General features: G+C 36.7%; 1 protein-coding gene across 2 annotated transcripts; it reads right to left on the bottom strand.

Moving 5' to 3' along the window:
• Positions 1 to 5,478: 5,478 nt before the first annotated feature.
• Positions 5,479 to 17,521, bottom strand: LOC147070525 (soluble calcium-activated nucleotidase 1). 2 transcript variants are annotated; one of them, XM_085949822.1, is made up of 5 exons: positions 16,620 to 17,521; positions 14,078 to 14,287; positions 12,468 to 12,701; positions 10,663 to 10,841; positions 5,479 to 5,735 (listed from the first exon to the last, which is right to left on the bottom strand). In XM_085949822.1, the coding sequence occupies exons 1-5, from the start codon at positions 17,154 to 17,156 to the stop codon at positions 5,672 to 5,674; spliced, it is 1,224 nt and encodes a 407-aa protein (XP_085805948.1). In that variant the 5' UTR covers positions 17,157 to 17,521; the 3' UTR covers positions 5,479 to 5,671. The 2 variants fall into 2 exon arrangements, with proteins under 2 accessions (XP_085805948.1, XP_085805949.1); XM_085949823.1 differs by lacking the exon at positions 5,479 to 5,735 and having other exon boundaries at positions 8,732 to 10,841.
• Positions 17,522 to 27,045: the final 9,524 nt, after the last annotated feature.

Genomic DNA, 27,045 nt, shown 5'->3' with positions numbered 1-27,045 from the left:
ATCTGTCCGCTTCACAGAGATACAACAATGGCTGATGTTTTAATCTTTTTAAATAAGTTGTGTACCGCTGATTTCACAGTCACAAAATTAAATCAAGGGGGGACTATGCATCCTTCAAGGTAGGTATCCCTTCTGATGTCACGGACACTGTTTTGAGGGCGGATAATTGGCCACACCACTCATTCATAACAGAATAGGTGTCAATAGTGGAAAGTCCACGGTTGCCGGTTAGCTGACTTCGGAACAGTCACCGTTCAGATAAACTGTTTTTTTATTATCCGAATGTTCGCGGCTTGAAGACAAAATTTTTGGAATTTTTGAACAGCGTATTAGCTGACGACTATGACGTCATAGCTTTAACTAAAACTTGGTTTAATGACAGTGTTTTCAGTCGTGAATATTTTGGTGGTGATTATGCTGTCTTTAGAATGCACATACCTACATCAACTTTGACCGCCCCAATTTTGAACATAGTGTTCAACACTAACACAGCTAGCACATCGTCGTACCGGCCGTGCTCCTATTATTTCATTTTACTAGTGAACAAACACTAAACACACCTAGCGCGACGTCTGATCGACCGCCCACCTATATTGATCTAATGCATCTGCCAACCTTTGCCCAACATGCAACGCACCCCACCGCCTCCTCGGAAGGGCCCTCACCTGAACACTCCATCCCAAGCGGCATTCACATCTGGCCACGCTCCACTCACGACCTCCCGCCCAGAAAAAACAAGACGCGATCACCAAAGTCATCTGGCAAGAAATCGCAATCAAAAAACACATCTCCGGACACAATAACCGAACCCGACGCCAAGAAAACAAAATCCAAGTACGGCAACATCAACACGGACCAATACGATTCCGTATATCAAGAAGTGTCATCGCATATGAACGAATTGATTGTGGCCTTCAGAGGCAAACAGGCTGGCACTAAGGAGCGCATCAATAATGCCCTCTTAAGCCTCTCTGAAGCGCAAGGCCGGCAAAACCTAACCATGGCCAAGCTAGAGAAAAAAACTATCGCCCTTGAAGCCAGGAACAAACACCTGGAAGGTCTCCTAAGAGATAGGACAATCGGCCTAAAAATGCAAAAAAAGGCCATCACAGATCTGCACATCCAGACCAAGACCCTCAAGTCGATCCACTCACAACAAAAGGTGGCACCATCAATAAACACCCACACCATCGCCACATCGACACCAGCGGCCACATCATGGGCCACAGCCCTCGGCCGGAAAAGCCGTCCTATCAATGCCTCCTCTGCCCCTCAAGCTCCCGCACCAGAAAACCCTAACAGCCATTTTCCGTCCCTCCTGCCTTTCGCCCCAGGACCGGGCGTTCTTTTCTTCCTGACCGGCTCTGGGTAGAAGAAATCTGAATCAACTAAGGAGATCCTTAAGAAGGCCTTCGACCCCAGGTCCCTTGGGGTTCAAATTACGGGGATTCGCAACGTAAGGAATGGGGGCATTATTGTCCACCCCCGTTCCGAAGTTGAGGCCAAGGCTCTCGTAAAGGCCATGGAGACCTCGGAGGCTGCCCTACGAGCCGACCTCGCCGGGAAAAAGCAGCCTCGAGTTATTATTTTCAATCTCCCTTCGACCCTCACTGAACCCCAGCTCCGGGAAGCAATATACACCTACACCAAGGAGCAGACCGGAGTGCCGGAATCGGCGTACAAGAATGTCAGAATCAGCCATAAAGCTGGACCAAGGACTGGCAGATGCCACTTCGTGACCTTCGCCCCAGCGGCCATATGATCTGCTCTAATGGCAGAAGATCGGCTGTACATGGGGTGGGAATCCTTCCCACTGAAGGACTTCTTGGGGGTAGTGAAGTGCAATAATTGCCACCTCTACGGCCACATGGGTAAAGGTTGCAACAGCAAAATACCAACGTGCAGCCAATGCACCGCTTCCGGCCACGACCGAGCAGACTGCCCCCACAAGGAGAGCCCACCCAAGTGCGTAGCCTGCCACAAACATAAACAGCCATCTTCCCACTCCACCTATAACCTCGATTGCCCAGCAAGGCTCCACGCTGAGCTGCATGAGGGCCATGGTGGACTACACTGCCGCGCGATGACTACCTTCGCCCAGTTAAACGTCAACCTGAGCGACGCCGGCTCTGCGGAGTTGATTGAGACTATGCAGGCCGCTGGCATGTCTCTGGCGCTGGTGCAGGAACCGTATCACTGGAGCTTACATACTGTAGCTTAAAATTTAGAAGGGATCTTTATTTAGCTACACATTTTTTCTGGCTTATACCCGGCATAAATGTGAACTCTGCCATTCTTGGTGGTGTTGGGTTGTGTGTCTCTGATAATTACCTTAGGAATCAAGGGCATCCGTTGTTTGTTCTCCAAGATGCAGAACTAACCTGCCATTAGTGATGTCAATTGGGAGGGCAATAACAATGTTTAATATAATCGCTTCGGATATTGATATATTCCACCTACATGAGGATGAGTATAGGTGGACATTGTTTTATAAATTCTTAAAATAGGGTCTGCTTAACTCATCCGGCGTACTTCCTTGTACTTATCTAATTAATATTTTTTGTATTTACACTTTTCAACTGTTTAATAATATTTCTTTGTTTCTAAATGTCATGTTGTGAACGTCTTAAATTAATAATTTGTATTGTTCACTTTATGTAAAAATAAATAAAATGCGTCAACATTTTGAGTCCCCTGCGCCACGGTGGACTCAAGAAATGGACCTAAAAGGCCGAGAACAGAAACCTCAAGAAGGCGCTTTCATCTTTTTGGTGAAAAAGCAGTAGCTGGCGGCAGTCCTTATGCCCGAAGCGAAAAGTACAGTTCTTGGAGAGCTTTTCTATGAACTTCTAATGGAACGAGATCAATGTTTTTCAAGGAAGTCGCCATGTCGTGGTGGAAGGCGATACCCGAGGTGGTTTTCTCGGGAGATTATTGGGGACATTAAGGTCAAGCATAACTATCATACAGCATAGAAGGCTGGGCATGATCAGACTGACTATATCATGTTTAGCATCTATCGTTCGAAAGTGAGACAAGCTGTTCGACGGGCCTATCGAACATACATGGAAACGGTAGGAGATTGCATTTGCGAAAATCCTAAATTGTTTTGGAATTACGTAAAATCATTATGGAGATGGTGGGTTTACCGATAGGATGATGACACATCCCTGTTACAGGCGGGCTTCTCCCGGTGTAAAATAATCATTTAGTAGTTATAAACCGAAACGTAATCCTGACCTCTAGAAACGGCTTTATAAAACACTTAATCTGATTCCTTGCTCAACTGCTTAATATTTTATTCATAGGTAAAGGCCTTCGTCCGGTGCGTGAAAATCACATACTGGGCGGCGGAGGTGTAATTAAGATAAATTTTGAAGTGTAAATGATGATGGATGAAAGCGATAATTTTAAGACCAAATAAAATATATAAATAAGAGTGTTATCGTAAATTCAAATGTTGTAAATTTTGCTGTGAGCGTCCAAAGAGCTTGGGAACTAGAAGGTTCTGCGCGACTCACTTAAAATTTAATTAAAAACGCAAATAAACTTCTATAAAATTAACAAGGGGTATCATTTACCCTACACCTAACATCCCGAAGAGAAAAACAAATTTTAACACCACTCCGGACATCATTACTGAGCTAGCCGAAGAAGACGAGGTTTGTAACCTGAGAAAGGCCACGAACCCGTCCTCGTGCTTTCGGAGGTGTTAATGAGTTGGAAGGGTGAAGAGGTGAACGGACATGGAGTGGCGGAAGCATTTGCTGGTCATTTCAAGTTTGTCTACACAAGTAGTATTCCAAATCTGGATGTTGCCTTAACGTCAGGAAAACCGTCATGTGGTGCCCAATCCGTCGATATTCTTTCAATTAATGAGGGTGATGTACTGGTGTTATTTAAAGTACAGAGGTGTTTATTAAAAAACTAAAGAATACTCGCTCTTTGGGATCTGATTATGTCCCTACATTTTTTTTAAAGTGTTGTATTTAATCTCGCAATGGAGACACGTATCTTTCCGGAAACGTGGAAGATGTCGAAGGTTACTCCAATCCATAAGAGTGGTACAGAGTCATCAGTGGAGAATTACAGGCCGGTAGCTCTTCTCTCTACACCAGCAAAGTTCTTGAGATGATCATGAACATGATTTCTCACAAAAATTGAGTCATTTATAATAAATGAACAGCATGGATTTAGAGCAGACCGATCAACGGAAACTAACCTGATGGTATTTACCGATTATGAGTCATCGGCACTGAATAGAGACCACCAGGTTGACTGTCCTTACAATAACTTCTCGAAAGCATTTGACAAAGTCGATCATGACATCCTGATGGAAAAACTCCAACTTATTGCATTGTCGGATCGATTTTTGAAGCTATTGGGGAGTTATTTTAGGAACCGTCAACAACACGTATCGTACGGCCTTTATCAGTCACAGACCTTTTACACATTTTCTGGTGTCCCTCAGGGCTCAAACTTAGGGCAGTTGCTGTTCACGATTTTTATAAATGACATAGCATCGGTAATAAAAAATGCTATGTTTTTGTTGTTCGCTGATGACTTGAAACTCTTTTTGGATTGTCGTCAGCTTAAAACTTTTATTTAATTCTTTAGTTCGAAGCAGACTTGTGAGTGGGTCTATTGTTTGGGCACCGCATCAGTTGAAGTATAGCCATATGGTGGAGAGGGTTCAGAAGAAATTCTTGAGACTCCTTTACTTGAGGTTGTATGGATACTATACGTGGCTTTATCCAACTGACTTAGGCATGCTTACATACTGCAGTCTGCAATTTAGAAGAAATCTTTATTTAGTAACATTTTTTTTTCGACTTATACGGGGTATAAATGAGAACTCTGCCATTCTGGGTAGTGTTGTTTTGTGTGTCCCTGATAACTATCTTAGAAATAGAGACCATCAGTTGTTTATTCTCCCGAGGTGCAGAACCAACTGCCACTGGTAATGCCAATTGGGAGGGCGATAACTATGTTCAACGAAATTGCTTCTGGTGTTGATATATTCCACCTACGTGAGAATGAGTATAGGTGGACGTTGTTTTATAAATTCTTAAAATAGGGTCTGCTTAACTCATCCGGTGTACTTCCTTGTACCTATCTAATTTATATTTTTTGTATTTACACATTTCTACTGTTTAATAACATACTATCTATCTCTATACTGATCTATCTCTTTTTTTATGTAATACTGTTTTATATTTCTTTGTTTCTAAATGTCATAAGTCTTAAACTTGTAATTTGTAAAGTCCACAATATGTTAAAAATAAGTAAATTGAATTGAAAAATTGAACTACCATACCATTACCTTATTAACAGAAATTAAAGCATTTTTCCTTGAGAAGGGTGTTTGCTATCCAGAACTAATGGACGATCCGTGAATCCAAAACTTTTATTTCATGGTAGACGTTACGTCTCATCTAAATCAGCTTAACTACAGGGGAAAGGAAACACAATTTTTTTGATGTCAGAAGTTATTTCATTCGAAAACAAAATATCCCTTTTCGCTCAAGATTTTGAAAGAGAAACTTTGATTCACTTCGAAGCCTGCTAATTCTGATATAGACATTTTATATTTCAAAACAACAATTTTAAATATGAGGGAAGTTTTTCTCAACAGCTTTCAGAGGTCTTCAGAGAAGCTTCAGATTCAGATTTAAGGTTGTGATTTATTCAAATTTGTAAGACTCAACCCATGGATAAAATGGCTTTGGCTATACCTAAAAAGAAGAGAAAAATAGTTGAATGGACCGAGTCATGCATTCATTCAAAATATGGATGGTCTTCCGACTTCTCTCATCTATCACGAAAAGATCGCAAATAATAAGAAATCACACTTAGAAAAACATTTCTCTACAAAACATAGTACATTCGCGAGCAAATACCCGGCCGGTGACGCACGGAAGAGAGCTGTAACAGAATTTCAGTGTCAAAATCAGAAGTTGAGTTATGTATTTGACAACCGGACACATAGTGCAAATACCATCAATCATCATCAGACCTTTTTTATGACTTTAAAAATAAAGAAGCGATCATGAAAAAAAATAAAAGAATTGCCTTTATCTGCGAAAACAGAATTGCCAAAATATCTTCAAATGTAACAGAGCAGGAAGTCGAAGATATTAAGTTGGCTTCCGCAATATCAATTGCAACTGATGAGTCGTGTGATATTAGTGATAGAGCACAAGTAACTCTCTTTGTGCGATATATGTCGGCACAAGGTCCCAAAGAAGAACTTCTTGGACTGCTGCCGCGCAAGAGACAAACACGCAGAGAAGATATTGCGAATGCTATAGAAACATATCTGGAAAACAGTGGAATTAACCTAAATAAAATAATTTTCATTGCTACTGATGGAGCTAAAAGTATGACAGGCGTAAACAAAGGAGTAGTTTCAATTTTAACCCGGCCGGCGCCGATGTCACACACCTTGTACAAATCGGCCAAATTCACAATGCGCATGTGTATAAATCGATGCCACCGCGTCCATATTTATCATACGGGACTGATTTTTTCACGTAAATTTGGCCTGATTTGTCCTTCTCCTGCCACCTATGACATATTTTAAAAGCATTGGTTCTAAATATAAAATAATCACCAAAGTTTCGAACCAATTCGTACGGCCAAGTTTTGCCGGTCGACAGAAATCAGTTTGAACTGCGCGCCGCGACTGCTCAGTATACGACAGACTTTCAACCGAGCGGGCCATTGCGCGGGATTGTATTTATCGCATACAAGTTGAATATTTACCGCAATCGTTGATAAATACTTTTTTTGCTGTCTGGTGTACTTATCACATTAAAACTGGCATGATTAACTATTGAACGTATGATTTTATTTTATCGCGATTTTTAAAATACTTTTTGTACTGTCTACCGTGTCCCATTTTAGTGAATCTGAAAATTAATACTGATATCAATAAATATGGTGTGTGAGTTTAATGGTTTCTGTGATTTGGCGTTTCTTAATACTGTAGTTAAACATTTTAAAAACATTTCATAGTTTTATAGTGCGTAAATATGGAGGAAGAAAATGTGCGTACTAATGAGGAATTGGACTCAGATTATGACATGTCGGAAGAGGAATTGGAACAACATGAGACTGATCATGATGTTGACGATACGGACTCTGACGAGCCAATTGAATTTTTGCGGTCATGGAGAACTGGTCCGTATATTCCAATAGTTCACGAATTCAATGATTGTCGATCTGGCGTGACATCGAACGACTTGGACGAATCCTCTCCCGAATGTCTTTTCTTTGAACATTTTTTGAATAAAAATATAATGTCGGAAATAGTGAACCAAACGAATACATTTTTTAACCATTCGTACAGTGCGGGAGACCTCGGACCGAAATCGCGGTCACACAATTGGACAGACACGTCAGTGCCGGAGTTGTATACATTTTTTGCCGTATCAATGCTGATGACTCGAAATAAGCACACGTCGATAGAGGAACATTGGAGTACCGATCCTTACCTGCATGCAGACATTTTTGGGAAAATAATGGCTAGAAATCGATACCAACTTATTTTACAAATGCTTCATTTTTCTGATCCTAGTGTGACCGCCTCAAATGATAGACTAGCTAAAATTAGATTACTGTTAGAACACACAAGAACAATTTTTAGGGAAACGATGATACCGTATCAGAATCTTTGCATAGATGAGAGCATAATCGTGTTTAAGGGTAGATTAATTTTTAAACAATTCATTCCTTCCAAAAGACATCGATTTGGAATAAAAATGTTTGTGATGTGTGACGTAATGACAGGATATATTATTGACTTTATAATTTATTGTGGGGAAGGGACTGACATACAAGACAATGAAAATCTCGGTATTTCCGGTGCGGTAGTGACAACGCTAATGAAAGACTATATCGGGAAAGGTCACACCTTATGGTGTGATAACTGGTATTCGAGTCCGGCGCTCTTTAAATACCTTCACTCTCACAAAACGAATGCTTGCGGTACAGTGAGAAAAAATCGTAAAGATATGCCAGAGTTCAGCAAACTGAAAAAGGGAGATACCGAGGCTAAGTACAATAGTCCACTTTTGGCTCTGAAATGGCACGATAGGAGGGATGTTCACATGCTATCCACCCTCCACGATGCATCATTTGGACCAACGGGAAAAGTGAACTATAGAACTGGCGAAAACATTGAAAAACCAAAATGTGTTATAGATCATAACAAAAATATGGGTACGGTAGATAAGTCCGACATGATGCTTAGCAACTTGTCGTGTATGAGAAAATCGATCAAGTGGTATAAAAAGATCGCATTCCACATGATCGACTTATATTTATTAAATGCTTTTTATTTATATAAATTTATTAAATCTGACAAAAAAACATTGGGCGATTTTCAACTCTGTGTAATAAAACAACTAGTAGACAAATATTGTGTGAGAATTTCAAATGCACCCCTGCCTAAGCCGACAGCGTCAACTAGCGATAATCCCGTACGATTATTGCCCAAAAGTGCAACGGGACATTTGCCAGAATACATTTTACCGACACAAAATACCGATAAGCCTAGAAGAAGATGTTTCGTATGCGGGAATTCTAAAAAAAATCTGAAAAAAACAAAACTCTCTCGCTATATGTGCCCAACGTGTGATGTTGCGTTATGTCTGTCACCTTGCTTTAAAATATATCACACATCTAAAGAATTTTAAAATAGGTTTATTATTGTATTTGTTTTTTTTTTAAATATGTGAGTTCGTGTTAATTTATCAATAATATTCAATAAATGAAGTGTTTGTGTAGTTTAAATATATTAAAAGGGTCCCCTTTATATTTGTTTACGACTCAACCCGAAGACATTAATATGTGATTTATCGATATGCACTTGAAAATTAGTAACGCTCGATTCGTGGGAACGTATGCACAAGTGTCGAAATATTAAACTAATTGAACTATTTGCTACAAAATGGCGACTTGCGGTAAGTTCTTTCAAATTTGGATAGCATTCGTTTGTTCGAGTGTTTCTGATATTATAACTGATTTATTACGGTTTTTTAGTGTGTCGAAATTATCTTAATGGCTTTGGGTTCTCGACTGGAGCTGTGACATATTTTTTATTGCTTTTTTTAGTATAGAACAAAGACGATAATGAAATTCATGCGTAGTTATGGTGCGTCATACGATTTTTGAGGCAGGTGCCGGGTTAAGGAGAAAAACTGACCATGACATTCTCACGTTTCACTGCGTAATAAATATATCGAGAGCTTTGCGCCCAAACATTTCCCGAAGAAATTATTACGGTAATGAACTTCGTTATCAAAGTAACCACCAGCATCTTGGCCAAACCACTCTATCATCGCTAATCTAAGGTACTCTTGGACGAAATGGATAGCGAGTACCTAGATTTACTTCTGCATAATAAGGTTCGCTGGCTTTCCAGGTGTAATGTACTGAAACGCTTTGCTTCGTGTTTAGAAGAAATAAAACTGTTCCTATGCGAAAAAAACATCTAACATCACGAATTGGAAGAGACATGGCTACAAAAATTACATTTTATGATCGACATTACTTCACATCTCAATGCTTTGAATATATTGTTGCAAGGGAAAGGAACATTATTGGAAGAAGTAGAGTGCTTTGAAAATAAACTACAAGTTCTCACCGAAAATATAGAGGTGAATTACTTCACTTCAAGAATTTAAAACAGTATCGTGACGGAAAAAGCACTTGTTTTGATACAATTTATTTCAGCAGCGATTAAGAAAGATGAAGAACAGTTTTGGTGAACATTTCACCAGTTCAGAGCAAATAAGACTACACTAGCTTTTAACGTACGTCCTCTCAAAATAAATGTCAATGAACTTAACTTGACACCGTTCGACACAGATGCTGGTTCACTCCAGATGCAGTTAATAGATTTATAAAGAAGAGAAAAATAGGATTTATTCAACAAGACAAAGCTATCGCAGACCTTCCAGAGCAAACAACGGTCTTAAGAACAGCTAGACCTTTACTTCCTCCTATTTCCGCAGCGATCACCATGTCCGTAATGACATTGGCAACCGCACCGGGCAGACTCCTGCATGCCTTAACCTTGAGTTTCCATGAGTGGCCGCGAGAGCTATGTGTGCGAGCATGTCCTCTCTTGCGTTTGACATAACACAAATTTTTACGTTACATAATGAAATGAAGGGTGCCTGACTTTATTCATTATTTTAACAGACAATAATAATACAAAACAAAAATAATACCTAAGTAAATACGATCAGCACCACGTTAATTGTCTAAATTTCATTTGTTGCTTTACTTATAATTGTTCACATTAGCAACCGAGCGTAGGTACATTACGAACCAATCAAATCAAGCGCCAACACGATTGGGTAGCTTTCTGTGTACATAACTGTGTTGTTATTTAAAGTCGACGATTGCTCAAGACGATCGTTGAATCTGGTCGAGTCTACGAGTCTGATGGTCTAATTAGGCCTTAATGAAAGTGATACACCCGCCTAGGTATTCAATTAAAAGTGACATTTCTATTCATTTACTTACTATGAAGTATAGATTCAATTTATAATATCAATTGACATAATATTTGAAGAATGTTAAGTAAATTCAAAACCTGTACACATAAAATTTGTCAAAATTGCAATTCATATGAACTCCAGCCCTTCGTACTTCAAGTTGGAAATGAGCGTCTCCTCCATGAGCATCTCTCCGGTGATGGTGAAGGCCATGATGTAGGTGGCGGTGGAACCCTGGTACTCTGTGGTGCGGAGAGCCACTATGGCTCGGTCTTCGCTGCCCGGAATGAACTTGAATGCGGAGAAACCATGAGTCGGGACTGATGTGCCAATCTGTGGATAACGACAACAATTATTTAAAATAAGTAACAAAATGGAGTGTTATTTTTTCAAGTTTACTAATAATAATTCTAACACCACTCCTGCAGGTCTATTCTATACACAGCTGCTTTCCGTCCGCTATGGCAGCTAAATAAGGTAGGAAAGTATCGAATTATTAACACTTATTGTAACAATTACAATAATTTAGTTATAATTGTTAGAATAAATGCTATGTTTTAACAGCACCTCTCTTGACTGTGATAAATTTTAGACCGAGATAGACAGTTTTGACAGTTCAGACGGTTAACTAATAATTCGATACTTTCCTACCCTATTTAGCTGTCGTAGCGGACCAAAAGCAGGCGTGTGTATAGAATAGACCCCGCTGATCGTTTTAGACATATTTTTATTATAAAAAGCTTCAAATTACGTAAATTGATAGATCCATACACCACGGGAGCGTAAAATGAAATGATAAATTTGGGGGCATTCCTCATTTAAAAACGGAAGTGGGATTAGCTGCAGTGAAGGGGATTGTTAGTTCACAGTTTTAACAGTTGTTCGACAATACATACGTAATATCTGATTATCTGTGGTGTCTGTGTAAAACAATGTGTAATCAGTCATCAGTAAATTTATTAAGTATTTCAAAATTAAATCTAATCTTGGTCACGGTTTACCCATGACTAGTGCAAGAAGAAGAATAATAGAATCACTTAATCTTAATCGATTTCAAATAGAACTAAGGGGTTGTCCATAATGTCATAATTTTCAGTTATTTATTATATTTCTCTTCTTCTTCGGTATGGTCCCAGTATCCTACAGAGGAAGGGGCGGTGTGGACTCTCGAAAGCCTTCTCCTAATCCACAAAGCAGCAGACAAATGGACAGTTCAGCTCATCGGTCTGCTGGAGAAGACATCGAAGGTTGTGGATTTGGTCAGCACACACTCGCCACACAGCCGGTCCGACAATATTATACTTTTTCGTAGTATTTTTATTACTAATCGTCAAATCACACTACGTACAATGAGCAAAAGGACAAACGACAGAGTATTAGAGCTTAGATGAGGTTCAATTATGTATTGAGATATGGGACGTGGAAGCCAAGCTATGTAAAGATCCAAATATGAAAAGGGCGACTCTCAAAGCCGCACAAACTTCTGGAACAATGTGAGCAATTGAAGAGTCGGTCTCCAGTTACCAAAAATCGAAGAGTGATTGGCAGTCCCGTAGTAATCGGTATTGCTCTCTTCATAACTGTATCTACTTTCTTTATCATTGCACGAATTATATTTGACAAATACTCGAAAGTAAGTTTTTGACATTCTTGTAAAATATTTAATAATTTTTCATTTTCATGTTTGTTTAAATAGGGCCGGATCCGCATCCTTCTTACATTTTTGGATTTGCTTATGTGATTATTTAGGACATTGTTACTTTATCTCAAGCACAAAATACATCAACCTCACTTTCCCGACACCGCCTGGCCCTATATTGCCCGGCAACAGTATGACCGGATATGTTGCCGGGCAATAGTTCCACCAATTTTTCTGCCAACAGTGCCACCAATGTGAAATTTTTCATACTCGATTATAGGCTCGTTTGTATTCCATGAAGTAATAGATACGGCACTAACCTTGACTACTTTAATATCGGAGAAAGACGCATTCGTTGTAATCAAAACGTTACACCCTTTGACTTCGTCTGTGGTTTCGTTGTATGGGTCGAAGGAGCACCTCCGCGGCAGGAAGGTCCAGCGGTTTTGGTGAGGCGACCACACGCCGGACTCGTGGATCATGTAACCCGGCCACTCGATTCCTACGGTACGTCGAACAGTCTTAAAAGATTCTACCCAATCCTCATGTTGCACCTGAAACAGATAATAATTTTAAGTAAATAAAAAACCTGGAAGGCAAAATGAGATGACTGAACTACGCCATGAGGAATTTAAGGATGCTAGTCAGAGACTGAGCGATTATTGACAAAATGTTACAATGGATATTTGGGGATGGACAGAAAATTCATTGAAAAAAAAAAATTGGAAAGAATTTTTTTAGCAAGTATATTGTATTGGAACACCAAATTATATTATATAAGTAGGTATTATTCAATAAAGAATGCTACTTTCTTAAATCTTGTATATTATATATCGAATAAAAACTAGTTAAAAACTAAAGAAACTGTCAAGCCAAAAGACCATTGGGACATTTTGGTGAAAATAAGTTATTTTTGGGTTTAGATTATTTAGAATGTCCCAAAATTGTTCCGTAATGAAGTTACAACAAACTACTATTTGTTGGGAGGGTGGTTAGTGTCAAATGTATGTTGACAGTATGTTATATCAAAACAGAATGACAGATACGGAAATCTTAATTAGTGAGGCAATGTTGTGTTCAAAATTGTCTATTAATTGAACAAATGGATAAATTCGCTGATGGAGTATACCTATGGTCTTTTTTCAATTTTTACTTGTACCCAAAATGCATATGGCAATCATCCGAAAAACGGCTCACATTCTATGCACATTAGAAGATAGATGTTTTCTTCACGACAACGAAAAACCGAATCACTTTAAGACTGAGAGCTCTAGGTCTAAATCCGAATACATACACTTGCAAAATGCAATAAGTATTACACGTACTACCTGTGCAACATGAACAATGAGATTTTCATGGTATCAACTACTTTTATGTCGTCATTCATTGATTGCGATTTGTAATACTGGATATCGAGACCTCCCAACCGATAGCTCTACCCGCGCTTTGACTGAGGTATAGGTGCATATACAGTATATACAATAAAACCCACAATAATGATTTAATATTGAAATATTTCAAGTCAGGATCTTTAAAATGAACAAGCAGATGTACATTGTCATTCTTATCAGCCGGTCGTTAATTTTATCGATGCATCATTCAAGTAAGTATGTATGCAGTTTAAACAAGTACCTATAGAATGTTTTCAATCGATAAAGAACAAGCTCAACAGGTTGAATCGTGACAACATAATTGAGCTGTCTATTTCCAAATACTGATAAATCCGCAATTCAATATTTGAGGTACCCATGAAATCGGTGTACTTCCAAGTGTAAATGGTCAGTTTTATAACTTTTGCTCCTTTTTTCATTGTCATATCGACATTTATTTGAATCATTTTAATTGATCAGTTTCCGTACTTAATAATATGATTTATTAAGTACATTACATTTTGACCATCAATATATATATTTTTTATCATAATTGTCACCTCTCCGTGCATGCTGATCGCCTTGACCCACATGGGATCGAAGCTCTGGAATTGGCCGGCCGGAGTCGTCCACTCCTTCCCCATGGATCCCACGTAGAGTACCTCGCCGCGGACCGTAGCCCACTCCGCTTTAAAGCCTTTCGCCGACCGCCCATTGCCGTCCACTAGCACTATCCAAGGATATATCTTATTCTCTATTATTTCATAAACCTGCAAATCAAATAAATTGGCAATCAATTACAATACTACCCTCATTAGTGAATGGCTTTAATTTCTACATGTTTTCTATAGTTTTACAATACTTACTACTTTCTTATCAAAAATATTAATAAACGTTAGATAAGGTTTTATGATTCAAAGAAAACTAATTATTTATAAAAACTTTCAGCACTATGACAATGCGTCAGGTAACATTTATAATCAGTTGCATTATGCTATGAATAGTTGTTCGAAGGCTGAATCAATTAATAAACAGACCAAGTTTCATTTTATACAACTCAAACATGTCACCATTTGCAGATAGTACACAAAATTGACAATAGAGATGTTCTACTGACAATAGGGGACAATAGGCGCCAATTTGACGCCGCTGTTAAAAAGCTGATTCCGGAAAATTGACGTCAATATGGCACCGCTTGTCCCAAGTGAAAAAAAATATTTATTTTTTAGAAACAGTACAACCTCAGTAATTCGTCACTTAATTATCTGATGACCACTATAATCCGCCTTTATTTTTATTAGTTGAAAGCGCAAAATCAAGCTCGACAATTCGCTGGTATTTGTTGTCAAATTCAGTAGTCCGTTGTCTTAACGTAGAGGCATGAAACAACCTACCGGGATGAGCAATAATTTCATTGTGGAAAAAGCTGTGGCCCTTTATAAATCGAGATGATGCAAACTAGGAACCGGAAGACTCAGTTCCATTAGAAGAATCGATTCAAAGGGCGGCAGAAAACTCAGAGCTAACGCGATATGTTTTAGAAGAATGGTTCGCAGAAAGGAGTATGCGCCACTTTTAATTGAAGACGAGCTCATAAATATATCGAGAGGCTTGGATTCTGAGGATGAAGACCAATGGCGGCTGGTCTATTAGGTCATTTGGTCAATGACCCTCCAAAAATAAACATCTTACAATCTATGTAGGTTATAATCTGTAGATCTGTAAGATCTGTAAGACACGTCAAGGCGAGACACACACGGACTAACGAACTGTGTGTATAAAATTCAAACAAACGGAATCCGCTCGGTCGCTATACTTTGGGTCATTTGGGAATACGCCGGGATAAAATATTTCTAAATATTTCTCTCTCATTTTCCATATGTGAAACAGAAAAAGCACACATTTCGCCAGTCTTTTTTTTAATTTGTTTTGACGCAGCATAGGCAAGATTTTCGTCATTGTCCGAGAAAGAGATAACAATACATTTTTCAGTGTGTTAAAGGAAACAGGTATAAAACGTTGTTCTGTTATTAATTATTATTGCCTCGCGATCAAGCATGTTTTGTTTTACCTACCAAGCATTGTTTCAACCATATTATTTTTATCTGGTTAACCTTTTTATATTTTTATTATTTCAAACTTCCTATTGTTGTCTGAAAGTTTCATATGCAATGTCATTGTTTGTTTTGTAATATTATAGTACTCAACCAAAAATAGCTTTTTAGTTTAGTTTAAATACAACCTTTGACTAAAACACATCGACTGCATTCATTGTGTTAAACAGTAAAACCATTGTATAAATGTTACCATTTAAAATGTAATCTGCTATATCAATCATAAAAGTTACCTTCTAATAAAATCAGTGGAAATAACCTAACAAATAATCCAGTTTATCGGCTATTTTCAAAATGCGTTTTCCGCTGTATCCGCTTTAACCGAACAGTACCAACACTTTTTATATTTCCACTGATTTTATTAGAAGGTAACTTTTATGATTGATATGTTGATATATGATAGTGTTTATATATAAATGATCCCGCCATTTCATAACAGTACACAACACTTTTTCTGATAGTGACAGTTTAATGAAAAATGAAGCTAAAAAGCTACGGAGTTTTTATTAAATATTTTTGATTGTTTGATGTGAAAATAGACATTTTTTTGAAGGGTAAGTAGGTACCTATCTTTTTAATCTAACTATCTAACAATTTATAGCACTTCTTTTATAATGTATAAAAAGCCAATTTGCTATACGTCTTTTAAGTGTACAACGAAAAGGCAAATTAAAATAATATAAAATTATTTAAAACTGACCTCCCAAATTATCTAGCAAAGAGCCGCCAATGATGAAGACAATAATTGTCAACCGACTGCAGCTCATACAATCAAATCAGAAGATGCACTAGCCGGGATTGACATTACCAATAAATCTGGCTGTTGGTGCACATTTAAACATTTGAAAAACACTGCACTGAAATACATTAACAATGCACAGATGTGCATTAATTTTGAACATACTGAAATTTTACCTATATTCACAATCAAAAATGGTGATGCTCTTACAGACGATTTATCGGTACTTTAAATATAAATGATACTCACCATTCCTGATCTATCGTCGAAGGTCAAAAGCCTCCCGTCAAAAACGATCAACTCTGACAATTCCATCCCTCGTCCTTTGAGTGCATAACTTGAACTCAGTATCAAGGGTGATTGAGTATCCCATGTGACCACCACAGTATTCATAGACTGACTATAACTCAAATAACCCTTCTTCAAGTAGCTCTGCCACAAATTCTTTTTATCAATGACTAAAGAGTTCGTGTCCAAATCTGCGACTATCCCTATCCTAAACGTCACCATACCGCCTGACGTAATCGGCGGCGTCAGGGGATACTTGGAGTTGTATTGTCGCGTCCGCGGCACCCATCGATGCGGTATCGATGTTTCTTTTCTACTATTATAATAAAATATTAACAGGACGGCGATTCCGATCACGCTTACTAATGTAATAAACTGGGTTTGTATCCTGACGGTTCTGTTGCCGACTCTATAGGCTGTCGGCTTGCGGAGAGCCATTCTCCAGTCCTTTAAAGAGTTCCTCATGTTGTGGTCGTCGCTTTCGCCCACTAGTAACATAATTGTTATTGAAAAACGGCCGTTATCACATTTTCGAAACCATATTGATTAGATTAACTGCACTGTATTCACGATAACCACGTCATTGTGAAGCCGTTCCCAGCGTACTCGGCGCGCTATAACATTGAGATGTTGCAAGGCTTTCACTGATACAATATGTCAACTGTCACGTGGGTGACATTACTGACAATAATGGATTTTACCGAGTCTATTCGACATCAATACGCACATTAATGTATTATACAATTACACTACATGTTAATTGAATTACATTGAACACTAAGGCATTGGTATTCAGATTTGTTTAAGTATTTGTATTAGAAACAAGAAAATAGTGTACCAACGACTGTGAACTCTGACGTGACAGACTAAAAGTATATTAGTCTATGCCTTAGACAGCGCGACCAGTGTTGCCATATTTTGAAAGTGGAATTATAGTACAGTGCCTTCAAAATTATAGTATTTCGGCAAAAGATATAGTACCTACGCGTTGAGTGACCAATAATTTTCTGCATTTTCAAAAAATTAAACGTGGGGTAATTAACGTCTTGTTTTTTTTAGACAAAATATCCATGAAGGGTAATTAACGTCTCGTTTTTTTAGACAAAATTCGAATGTTAAGTCAGTGGTTTCCAAACTTTGTTTGTTTATTAGCACAGTCAATTTCAATAGTAGTCAATCCAAATTCATCTTCGATCATTGACAAATATTCTATAAGTACCCCACATCCTGAAGCAGACCCTCCGGGTCAGAATTTTTCAACCATATATTTTAAAAAAATTGTAGCTCCGAAACAAAGCAGCGCGCCCCGCAGGCAACTTTTTTTGCTAAAAATAATATGAAAAATATATTAGCAAACTAACCAAGAACTCAGTAAATAGATTGTTGTTTGCTTCAATATATCTGGCGTAAAAATCATTTAAAAGTGGAGATAAACTTTTTTTTTGTCATTTTGATTTCCTAAGCTCCAATTTTTTTATGAATGCCTTCACTTTGTCGTTTTAAGTCAGTGAATGTATTAGTGGTCCTTGGATTGATTTATTCACTTTTTTTTTTTTAAATTCAACCAATATTGCCTCAAATTTCAACATTATGATTAATTTGACACTTTTATTCCATTTTTTTACGAGATAGCCATTGCGCTTCACAATATTATAGAAGTGAGGGATTATAAAATTAGTCTCCATATTTGCAGAAAGGTTTGCAAACAACCTTTTATAGGACTGTTTTTTTTTGTAGTTTATAACTAGCGGCCGTTCTATAAACTATGCATTTGCAAACTGCAAACCTGTGGCTACATTAATTGTCTCCCTTTGCAACACTCCCCGCCTCTAGTTTGGAAATCGCCGTCACATTTTTTTAGACAGAGGGTTTTTTTTGCTTCTAACGGATTATTTTGGCTTTGTTTTTCTTTGTTTAACTTTTTTTCCTATTTCTCAAAATTATAGTATTTTGGGCGTACTATACCTGTTTTATATCGTACATAGTACGCAGACGAAAATTATAGTACAAATACTATAATTATAGTACGGTTGGCAACACTAGCGAACGAACATTTACGAAGACGACATTGTTGCCATATTTTTCAAGTTGAATTAAAGTCTATGGTTAGTAATACTTGATCCGACAATTATTTATGTAAAGTACCTATTTCTTATCGCATTGTTTTCAGTTAACAAATATCTGAAAAAAAAACTTTGCCCGGGAATTAAAAAAAAATCTACTTGGAATCAAAACTGTGATCATTTTTTTTATACCCTCTTTTAGCGGCCAAAATTCTTTACTACAGAGTATAGATCCACCGATATAAGTTGTCCGCTGAGTGAGGGTGCCACATGCTAACATTTGAAATAATAATTCATTACTTTTTACACAGTGATGAGCTTAGTTCTAAATTCGAACACCTGACTGTTTATGATGGTATATCTATACCTACTGTCTTATCAATCTCTTTTGCCTGTGCTCCACAGGGGGTAAACAGATTGAGCGTCGGTTGGGGGCGGCAAATCGAAGAGAATCATTTGATACATATTATAGACATAGCATAGCTACCTAAACTAACTTAGTAGGTTATGGAAATAGGTATCTTTCCATTAAAAAATCTTACTGGTTGAAAACAAAATTCACCTACCTATTAATGATCATAAAAGTTTTAACAGGACTGTAATTTTATTTTTTGTCGTGTTCGCAATGTCTACTTTACTTCTGTTGCCTTTCAACGACCTTGGTAACCAGAAACGACACGTGAAGATTTACGAATAATAATTTACACTTCTTGTAACAATAAATACTACGTTTCAACAGCACCTCTCTTGGCTGTGATAAAATTTAGAACGAGATAGACATTTTTGACAGTTCAGGCGGCTAACTTATTCTAATTGTTACAATAAAGTGTTAATAATTCGATACTTTCCTACCCTATTAAGCTGTTATAGCGGACCGAAAGCAGGTTTGTGTATAGAATAGAACCGTTGACGGTTAACTTATTGTAATAATTGTTACAATAAGTGTTAATTATTCGATACTCTCCTACCCTATTTAACTGCCGTAGTGGACCGAAAGCAGGCTTGTGTATTGTATAATAATAATAGACCCTCTGGTCCACGATTTCAGTCAGACGTATCGAAGCGTCGCGCAGTTTACTCAATGGAAATGCGAGTACATATAATGTACAGCGGACAAGATATACCTACCTACGGGTTCTTAAATTATAAACAAGGGCGCGAGGTGCGTGTCCCTTTTTAATTAGGTATCATTTAAATTAGTTTATTGACGTCTTGTGTGATTTCCGGCGTAGGTCCATAGTCCTAAAATCGCCTGATGCCCCACACTTGTGTTATCAAGTAAGAGTAGTTCCGTAGGTATTTTATCATATTACATTTTTGGTGATAGGTACTGTCATTTCCCTCCATTTTCGAAAGTGAGAAGCACGCTGTCACTTTGCTTCGTTGTATGGATTCGGGACTTGGAGGTGAACAAATAACATACCGGAATTGTGTTGGAAACGGCAAGGTATATTTACGTTAATATATTCTAAAGGTTACATTTTTATACAAATTCTTTTCAATTTATGGTTTTGTCGGATAGCGAGGTTAACACTGCTTACTGCGTTGCTGTCAAAAATGCTTCTCCCGCTAAAACAAACGGACGCTTGCGAGCCGTACAAATGCGGCGTTGCCATTCGTATTTTTTTTAACGGCATTCAGACAATGTTGCCGGTCAGATATTTAACATTATTTAATTATTTTCGCAATCAGCCCTTACTATTTGTTGGATTTGATACCGACTCGGGCCTCTCCAGATACACAGAGACATCTCCAAATGGGGACCATTCGGGGGTGTAACAGTACCTACCTATCATTTTAATTAGATTATTGACGTCTTGTGTGTGTTATCCTCCGTAAGTTCATAATTCAATGGCCGTGTGATGCCACACACTCGTGTTTATCAAGTTAGACTAGTTAGAGTAATTATGTAAGTATTGCATCATAACAGATGGCTATTATTTATTAACCCTTATTAACTTGCAAAGTTTGGTAGGTTTAACATACTCTGAAACTTGGGAGATCATAATTATAACAATAGGTACGCACACGTAGAAACTTTACTGTTAAAATTATTTGAAATTACCATGATACAATACGTTAGAATACTAATGAATTAGAGTTGGCACTTTCAATAATTGAATTTAGGTATATAGATAGTGATCATTAAAAATATTCTGCTGATTGACGAAACCATAGACTAAATTTGTCGCCGTGTCAGAATGTGATGCTACGTGACGTGTCATAATGTAACAGCCGCATTATGCTGTAACGTCATGCGCGTATTTTCACATGCGGTCATAGTAAGCTGCCGCTACGGGAAAAAAGTGTGTAATATCGTTTTACTTGGTGTTTAAAATGTTATCAGACTAATGCTCCCATCCGGTAGCACATTTTGAACTCTTAAAACAGGGGTAGTCAACCTTTTTATACCTACCGCCCATTTTTGTATCTCTGACATTTTCTGTCTTTCAATTGTCTGATGAAATTACATTTAATTAATAAAATTATTAATGAGATCCCTGAGGCTGATACTGCGATTCTAAATACTGGATAGGTATCTGGCTCAATTTTCGTTAGGAACAATCGAAGGTCTCCTCTTTCGGAAATATTCAGGCGGTTTCTTTCGTTGGTCATAATATGATTAACAGCACTAAAGCCTGATTCCACAAGATATGAGGTAGGTAGTGAAAGGTGATATAAACTGCATATCATTTTCCACATATTTGGATAATTATTATAAGACAGGCATTAGTTCTTCTTGGCAAGTTGCATCAGCCTCTTCAATATTCGCTGTAAAAGGATTTTTCATCCAGTCATACATCCTCAATTAATTTCAAAACATATTCAAATCGTTTTTCCACAAAACGTGAACTAACTTATGCGAGGGCGATACAAATAGTATATTTTCTGAAACTTAAATTCTCTCGGGAATTTTATGAAAACATAATGGAAATATTTTTAAAACCCCTACCGCCTACCATGAAAGCTGGAACGCCCACTAGTAGGCGGTACGGAACAGGTAGACTACCCCTGCTTTGAATGAACATTGACAGTTAGCAAAATCAACTGAAATCACTAGAACAAAACTGAGGCCACCTCACGCGTACCGCACTGCATCGACACCCGCATGACTCAATGAAAGATTTTTTTATCACTTTCTAGATACCTACACATTTTCGACTCAATATGTCAAAATCGCCCCGCTGCCGCATGCGTATTTCGAACCCCCAAAACTCCCACTTCGTGCATCCCTGAAGATGTACAACATAGAATGGTTGGAAATTGGGGCCATGTATGCATTAGATATTTACATAAAAATACGACTTTCCATCTAACATCTTTCCTATACCATTAGAGGTATATGTACATAAATTTGAGAAACACTGACTTAGTCGAAAGGCATCAGGGGTAGTGTAGAAATAAAACAGTTTTTTTTTTAATATTTCGTATTTTATTTGATGTAAAAAAACAAATTAATATGATGGCATTCGTCGCTGCTTTTTGGGGAAAGATTTTTAAAAGACATAATTTTAAATATTTATAATACCTATTTAATTTGTAAAGCTTTGCATGCTTAGTTAAAATCTTTTACAACATCCTATGTTAATTAAATAAGTTTTAAATAATAATAATTTAATAAGTTAAATAAATATAAATTACGAATAAAAGTGAATGCGAAAATTTTTAAAATCAATCATAACAATTTAAAATGGATTCGAAATTAATTGAATATTGCAGCTTAGTTTTTTATTACGTAGGTGCTTGCGTATGATAAAAGTATTAAGTTGCTAAGTCCTTAAAAATAACATAAAAAACCTTATATCTATATTTACAATAATTACTACTTAATTAATATGTATAATGAACATTTTATTCTTAAATATTAAAAAAGAAAATAAAGTCAAGAATGTGTATGAAAGAGGGTTGTTTTACAAGAATTTTACAGGACTTGTACAAGACAAGACGACTTATAAATACAGGACACTACATTTCCTTAGAGACATTCAAGATTGAAGTAGAAATGTTAGCAGAACAGTTCAAATCTATGAACGTGAGTTTTCAGTATGTACCTACACTTATTGCAATATATCTACGTAGGCAGTGGCGCACCCAGGATTTAATATTGGGGGGGGCCCAAGGAGGAGAATGTAAATTAGTCCTTAAGGCTCTTTTTCTTCTTCACAGCCTAATTTCTCGTTTATCGGTCTTTTGTCTATTGCACTCGGTGTACCTACACCATGGTCCCCACATCCTGAAACGGGCCCTCGGGCTAGGATATTTGGGGGGCCCCCTACCTACCGCTAAGATTAAAGGCAATGTGAAACACTACATTAACATTTTTCAAATTATGTTTTAGTTCAAATTAAGGGTACTTATACAGTGAATTATTGGCGATTTTTAATACATCTACTTTAATAATGGAGCTGTCGAGTATCGACACATAATAATCAAAAAATATATTGCACAATTGTATAAGTAATTGAAAATGTTCATAGCTATGAGTATAATAGCGCCACAGTAGACTTTTTTTACTATTAAAGCTAATTTATGATGTGTGTTTATCTCACTTATCTGGTCAACCCAACACGCCGGGCCCCCCACAGCCCGGGCCCCCAGGCTAGAGCCCTGTCAGCCCTCCCCAGCCATGACCTACACCACTCCGGAATTCGGGTGGACACCGAGAATTTTTTGACAGTTCCATTAGGGATTGGGTTTCTAAAAAAACCTGACATTAGTGTTTCGAAATTTTGTGTTAGAAATTAAAATCTAAGAAATTTTTCTAAAAAGGGTGCTGGAGAATTATTACAAATCATTTTTTTGCCGTGTTTTTATTTGTCTAAGCTCAAAGATATAGTTTATTGGCTTTCAATTTCAGTGTTTAAAATCATTCTGATAATTTTCATTTTTGGGGGGTGCCAGGGCCCCTTGGCCCACCCCCTGGGTGCGCCACTGTACGTAGGATTAATTTGTTAATTGCATACAATATATTATTATAATGTACACAATATTATAATATTGATGTTGGGGTATATTAGTGGGGGCGTTATCAGAATAGAACAATACTGCTGTTTAAACCTGGATGCGAATTTACAATATTATGCATATTCATTATAGGGTTCATTTTTTAACGACATACCTACATCTGTTGACAAAAAAAAACAAATCTGTATGATTTTTTGTTTGCATCATGATGCATCTATTATTAAGTAAATCAATATAATTTAGTACCTAAGAAGGAATTTGATAACAAATTGTTTGTGTTTTATCATACCAGTTGATATTATTTTATATGAAGGAGTATTTTTCCTTCGTCTTGATTGTCATCGTTATTGGCTCTACAATACAGCGTGGATCTTGGTTGCATCCCGAAGAGGTTTCGAGAAATGCATGTTAATCGTTCGCTCAATTTATTAGGACCACGCTCTAAAATTAAGTATACCTACATTGAAAAAACAATGTCTGGATGGTCTGAATTTCCCAGACGCGGGATTCAAACCTGAGACCCTCGGCCTCAGAGGCGGACAGTCTACTACAAGAAACTCGGCGTTCTCATAAGACTGATACATACCCTATATGTTTTTCTTAATTAAATTAAGTCGCCAATTTTGACGTCGCCGTATATTTATGGTTCTGGTTCTACTTCCAAGTTCAGAATGTCCAACAGTCGCGAAATGCAGGAATAGAAGAATTTAGGCAACGTTATGATGTTTTAAATTTTAAATAATTACTTTTTGTCCATTTAATTAAATATAAACGTACTTTTTATTGCCACTTTCATTCTGGAACAACTTTTGATTCTAATGATTTCTTTTTCGAAATAACGTTTTTGAAATTTACCATAAAGTTGTCGGTCAAACGAATGAATGATTTGGCACAAAAATACGTGTTGCTACTTAGGCAAACTGTATTCGATTGCGTAAGTATGCTATTATTTTAGCAACTGAGAAGATGTTGTGCTCATCTTTCAATTGATAATGTCTCAGTGATTCATTCAATAATAAAAATACAAATAACTAAATATTAGGTATAACAATCAAGTGAGTATAAAAAATATATGACTACACATTTAATTTCTTTGATATTTCAATGCAAACTTTTGATACCTATGTATTTCGTTTGATATGCCTTTCTAAATATTCATAATATTTTGTTTTATTCATCGACGTTTGCTCTACGAAAAATTCTCTTGAATCCCTATTTTTTACATTTCACTGATGTTGTCTTTAATAGTGGCTAGTGAGACACGTGTAACATGATACATGCAATAACGTATAACCCTGTAGGTAGCTCATTTTTCTACAATCTGGTATTATTTGAGATTACCATTTGCAGTCAGCTTTATTGCGAGATTTTCATAAAAACTGGTTGACAAATTAATACAACAATGTAGAGAATTAGTAGGTACATACTATCTACAACACATTCTAATTAGGTATTAGAAAACGATATTAATTTTTCAATATTGATCTAATGCAATGTCGTTATCTATTGTTCGGATGTTAGCGGCTTTCAGCGCTCAACATATAAACGGAGTACTGGATAATTTTCCGAAAATAGCGACTTTCTTTTTGTTATATACCCACCTACCTACATTAAATTGATAAATTCAATAACAATTTTTAGACATCTGATACGCACTACTTTTGAAAATTTGAGTAGGCAGTGGTTTTAATCGCCACAGGCAAAAAATACATTTTTTTTACGAAATCAACTGTCAAAAGTGATATTATTAATATATTGTTTCATTTCTTTATCTGCTGTATATAAGTAGCGAATTATTTGTCTACCCCTGCGATATGTGTACGACGTAAAAATATGATTTTTTTTTAATAAATTTATAAATGTTAAGTATATTTAAAAAAATATATAAATCAATGTTATGATTTTCATAATAATTCCCGAACCGGAGCTCCAATTTAAAAAAGCTGCGCTCCGGTGCGTTTCTGTCCATTTCGAGCGCTGCCCACTTTGCAACTAACTTTCGTTTGTAACATATAGTCAAAAATTGATAGCATGTCACTTGCCGAAACGAATGTTCTATCTCTTGTTCACGATGAGAGAATATAATTGCATTTCTTTATAATCAATTTAATTCATCGGTTTATGTATGTGATTAAGTTTCGTAGATATACATCACTACATAATATTGTGTCAAAATACATAATAGAATATCTACGTATATTTTTTACTATATTATATTATAGACCTCTCGGTTTTTCGAAATAGATGCCTCATTATTATTGTATGTTATCTCGGTCTATAGGAGCCTACAAGCGTCTACTTCGGTAGGTACAAATAAATTGACATATTTTGAGTAGGTATCGGATGAGGCAAGAAAAGCAATATATGACTATAATAATAATATAATAGCTACCTACCAACTGGATAAATGTTATAAAACTAATTTAGATGAATCACAAAGCCACCAAGATACATACAATTATTAATTTGACAAAGTATCGCAGGTGCGTAGGTCATGAATCCTATGATTATAACTATTAATTGTAGAGTTTTCTATGACTTAAATTATTATTGCCGAAAATCGTCAAATAACCCATACTACTAATTTTATATATCTAGGTACAGTGTGGTTAATAATTATTATCTAAAAATAGAGACAATGCAAAACCTCATTTTTATGAAATACAGACATAAAATAAGTATTATCGCATTACATCGATTATAAACGCATATTTTTTCCTATTTTCGTATCTGTAAATTAAAGATGCGTCTAATAATCGATGACATCTTACAATCGCTGTCAAATTATGGGAAAACACCGAGATCGACGACTCTGAGACGGAATGTGAATCAGAAAATGGGAAACAGAATCTGAAGAAGTTTCAGACTTGGTCAGTCATTCCGAATTTATGATTTATTTTTAATTTATTATTGGTTTAAAAAAATAATAGTGCATCTAATAATCGATGTAAAACGTTAATGGATTATAATATTCTTCATGCTATTATTATCTTTATCAGTGGTCATTGATACATATTTTACATACTTTTGTGGAGATATTATTGTCTATCATTACACACCTATTAACCACCTATTAGCACCTATTAGCACCTGTTATAGAAAGTAAGTATGTAGTGTATCCTCCTTTATAAGTAATGTTAATTTTATTACATAATGTATAAATAATTTATAAGATATTTAAATTCGTAAATGAGAGGCTTTATCGATGTCACTAGATTTTTTTTATAATTAAAAGGGCAGTGTGTTTTAGTTGAAACTAGTTTTTTTTTAATACGCTGTCGTTGATTTAATTGGGATACTTTATCAGTCATATTTTGACAACGATTTTTAGTGTTAATAGTTAACAGTTTATCATTGAT

Source organism: Rhyacophila brunnea, unplaced genomic scaffold (assembly GCF_057557595.1).
Source record: "Rhyacophila brunnea isolate RB1 unplaced genomic scaffold, BYU_Rbru_1.0 scaffold_22, whole genome shotgun sequence".
Taxonomy (NCBI): Eukaryota; Metazoa; Arthropoda; class Insecta; order Trichoptera; family Rhyacophilidae; genus Rhyacophila; species Rhyacophila brunnea.
The sequence above is the reverse complement of the archived record's forward strand: the minus strand, read 5'-3'. Positions and strand labels throughout refer to the sequence as shown.

What these genes read in the sequence shown, in the direction of transcription:
- LOC147070525 (XM_085949822.1), bottom strand. Translation starts at nt 17,156, where the DNA reads ATGTTACTAGTGGGCGAAAGCGACGACCACAACATGAGGAACTCTTTA. An exon ending in TCGACGATAGATCAGGAATG is followed by an intron (nt 14,288 to 16,619) that starts GTGAGTATCATT and finishes TTTGATTTGCAG; the next exon opens with GTTTATGAAATAATAGAGAA. An exon ending in CGATCAGCATGCACGGAGAG is followed by an intron (nt 12,702 to 14,077) that starts GTGACAATTATG and finishes TATCTGTTTCAG; the next exon opens with GTGCAACATGAGGATTGGGT.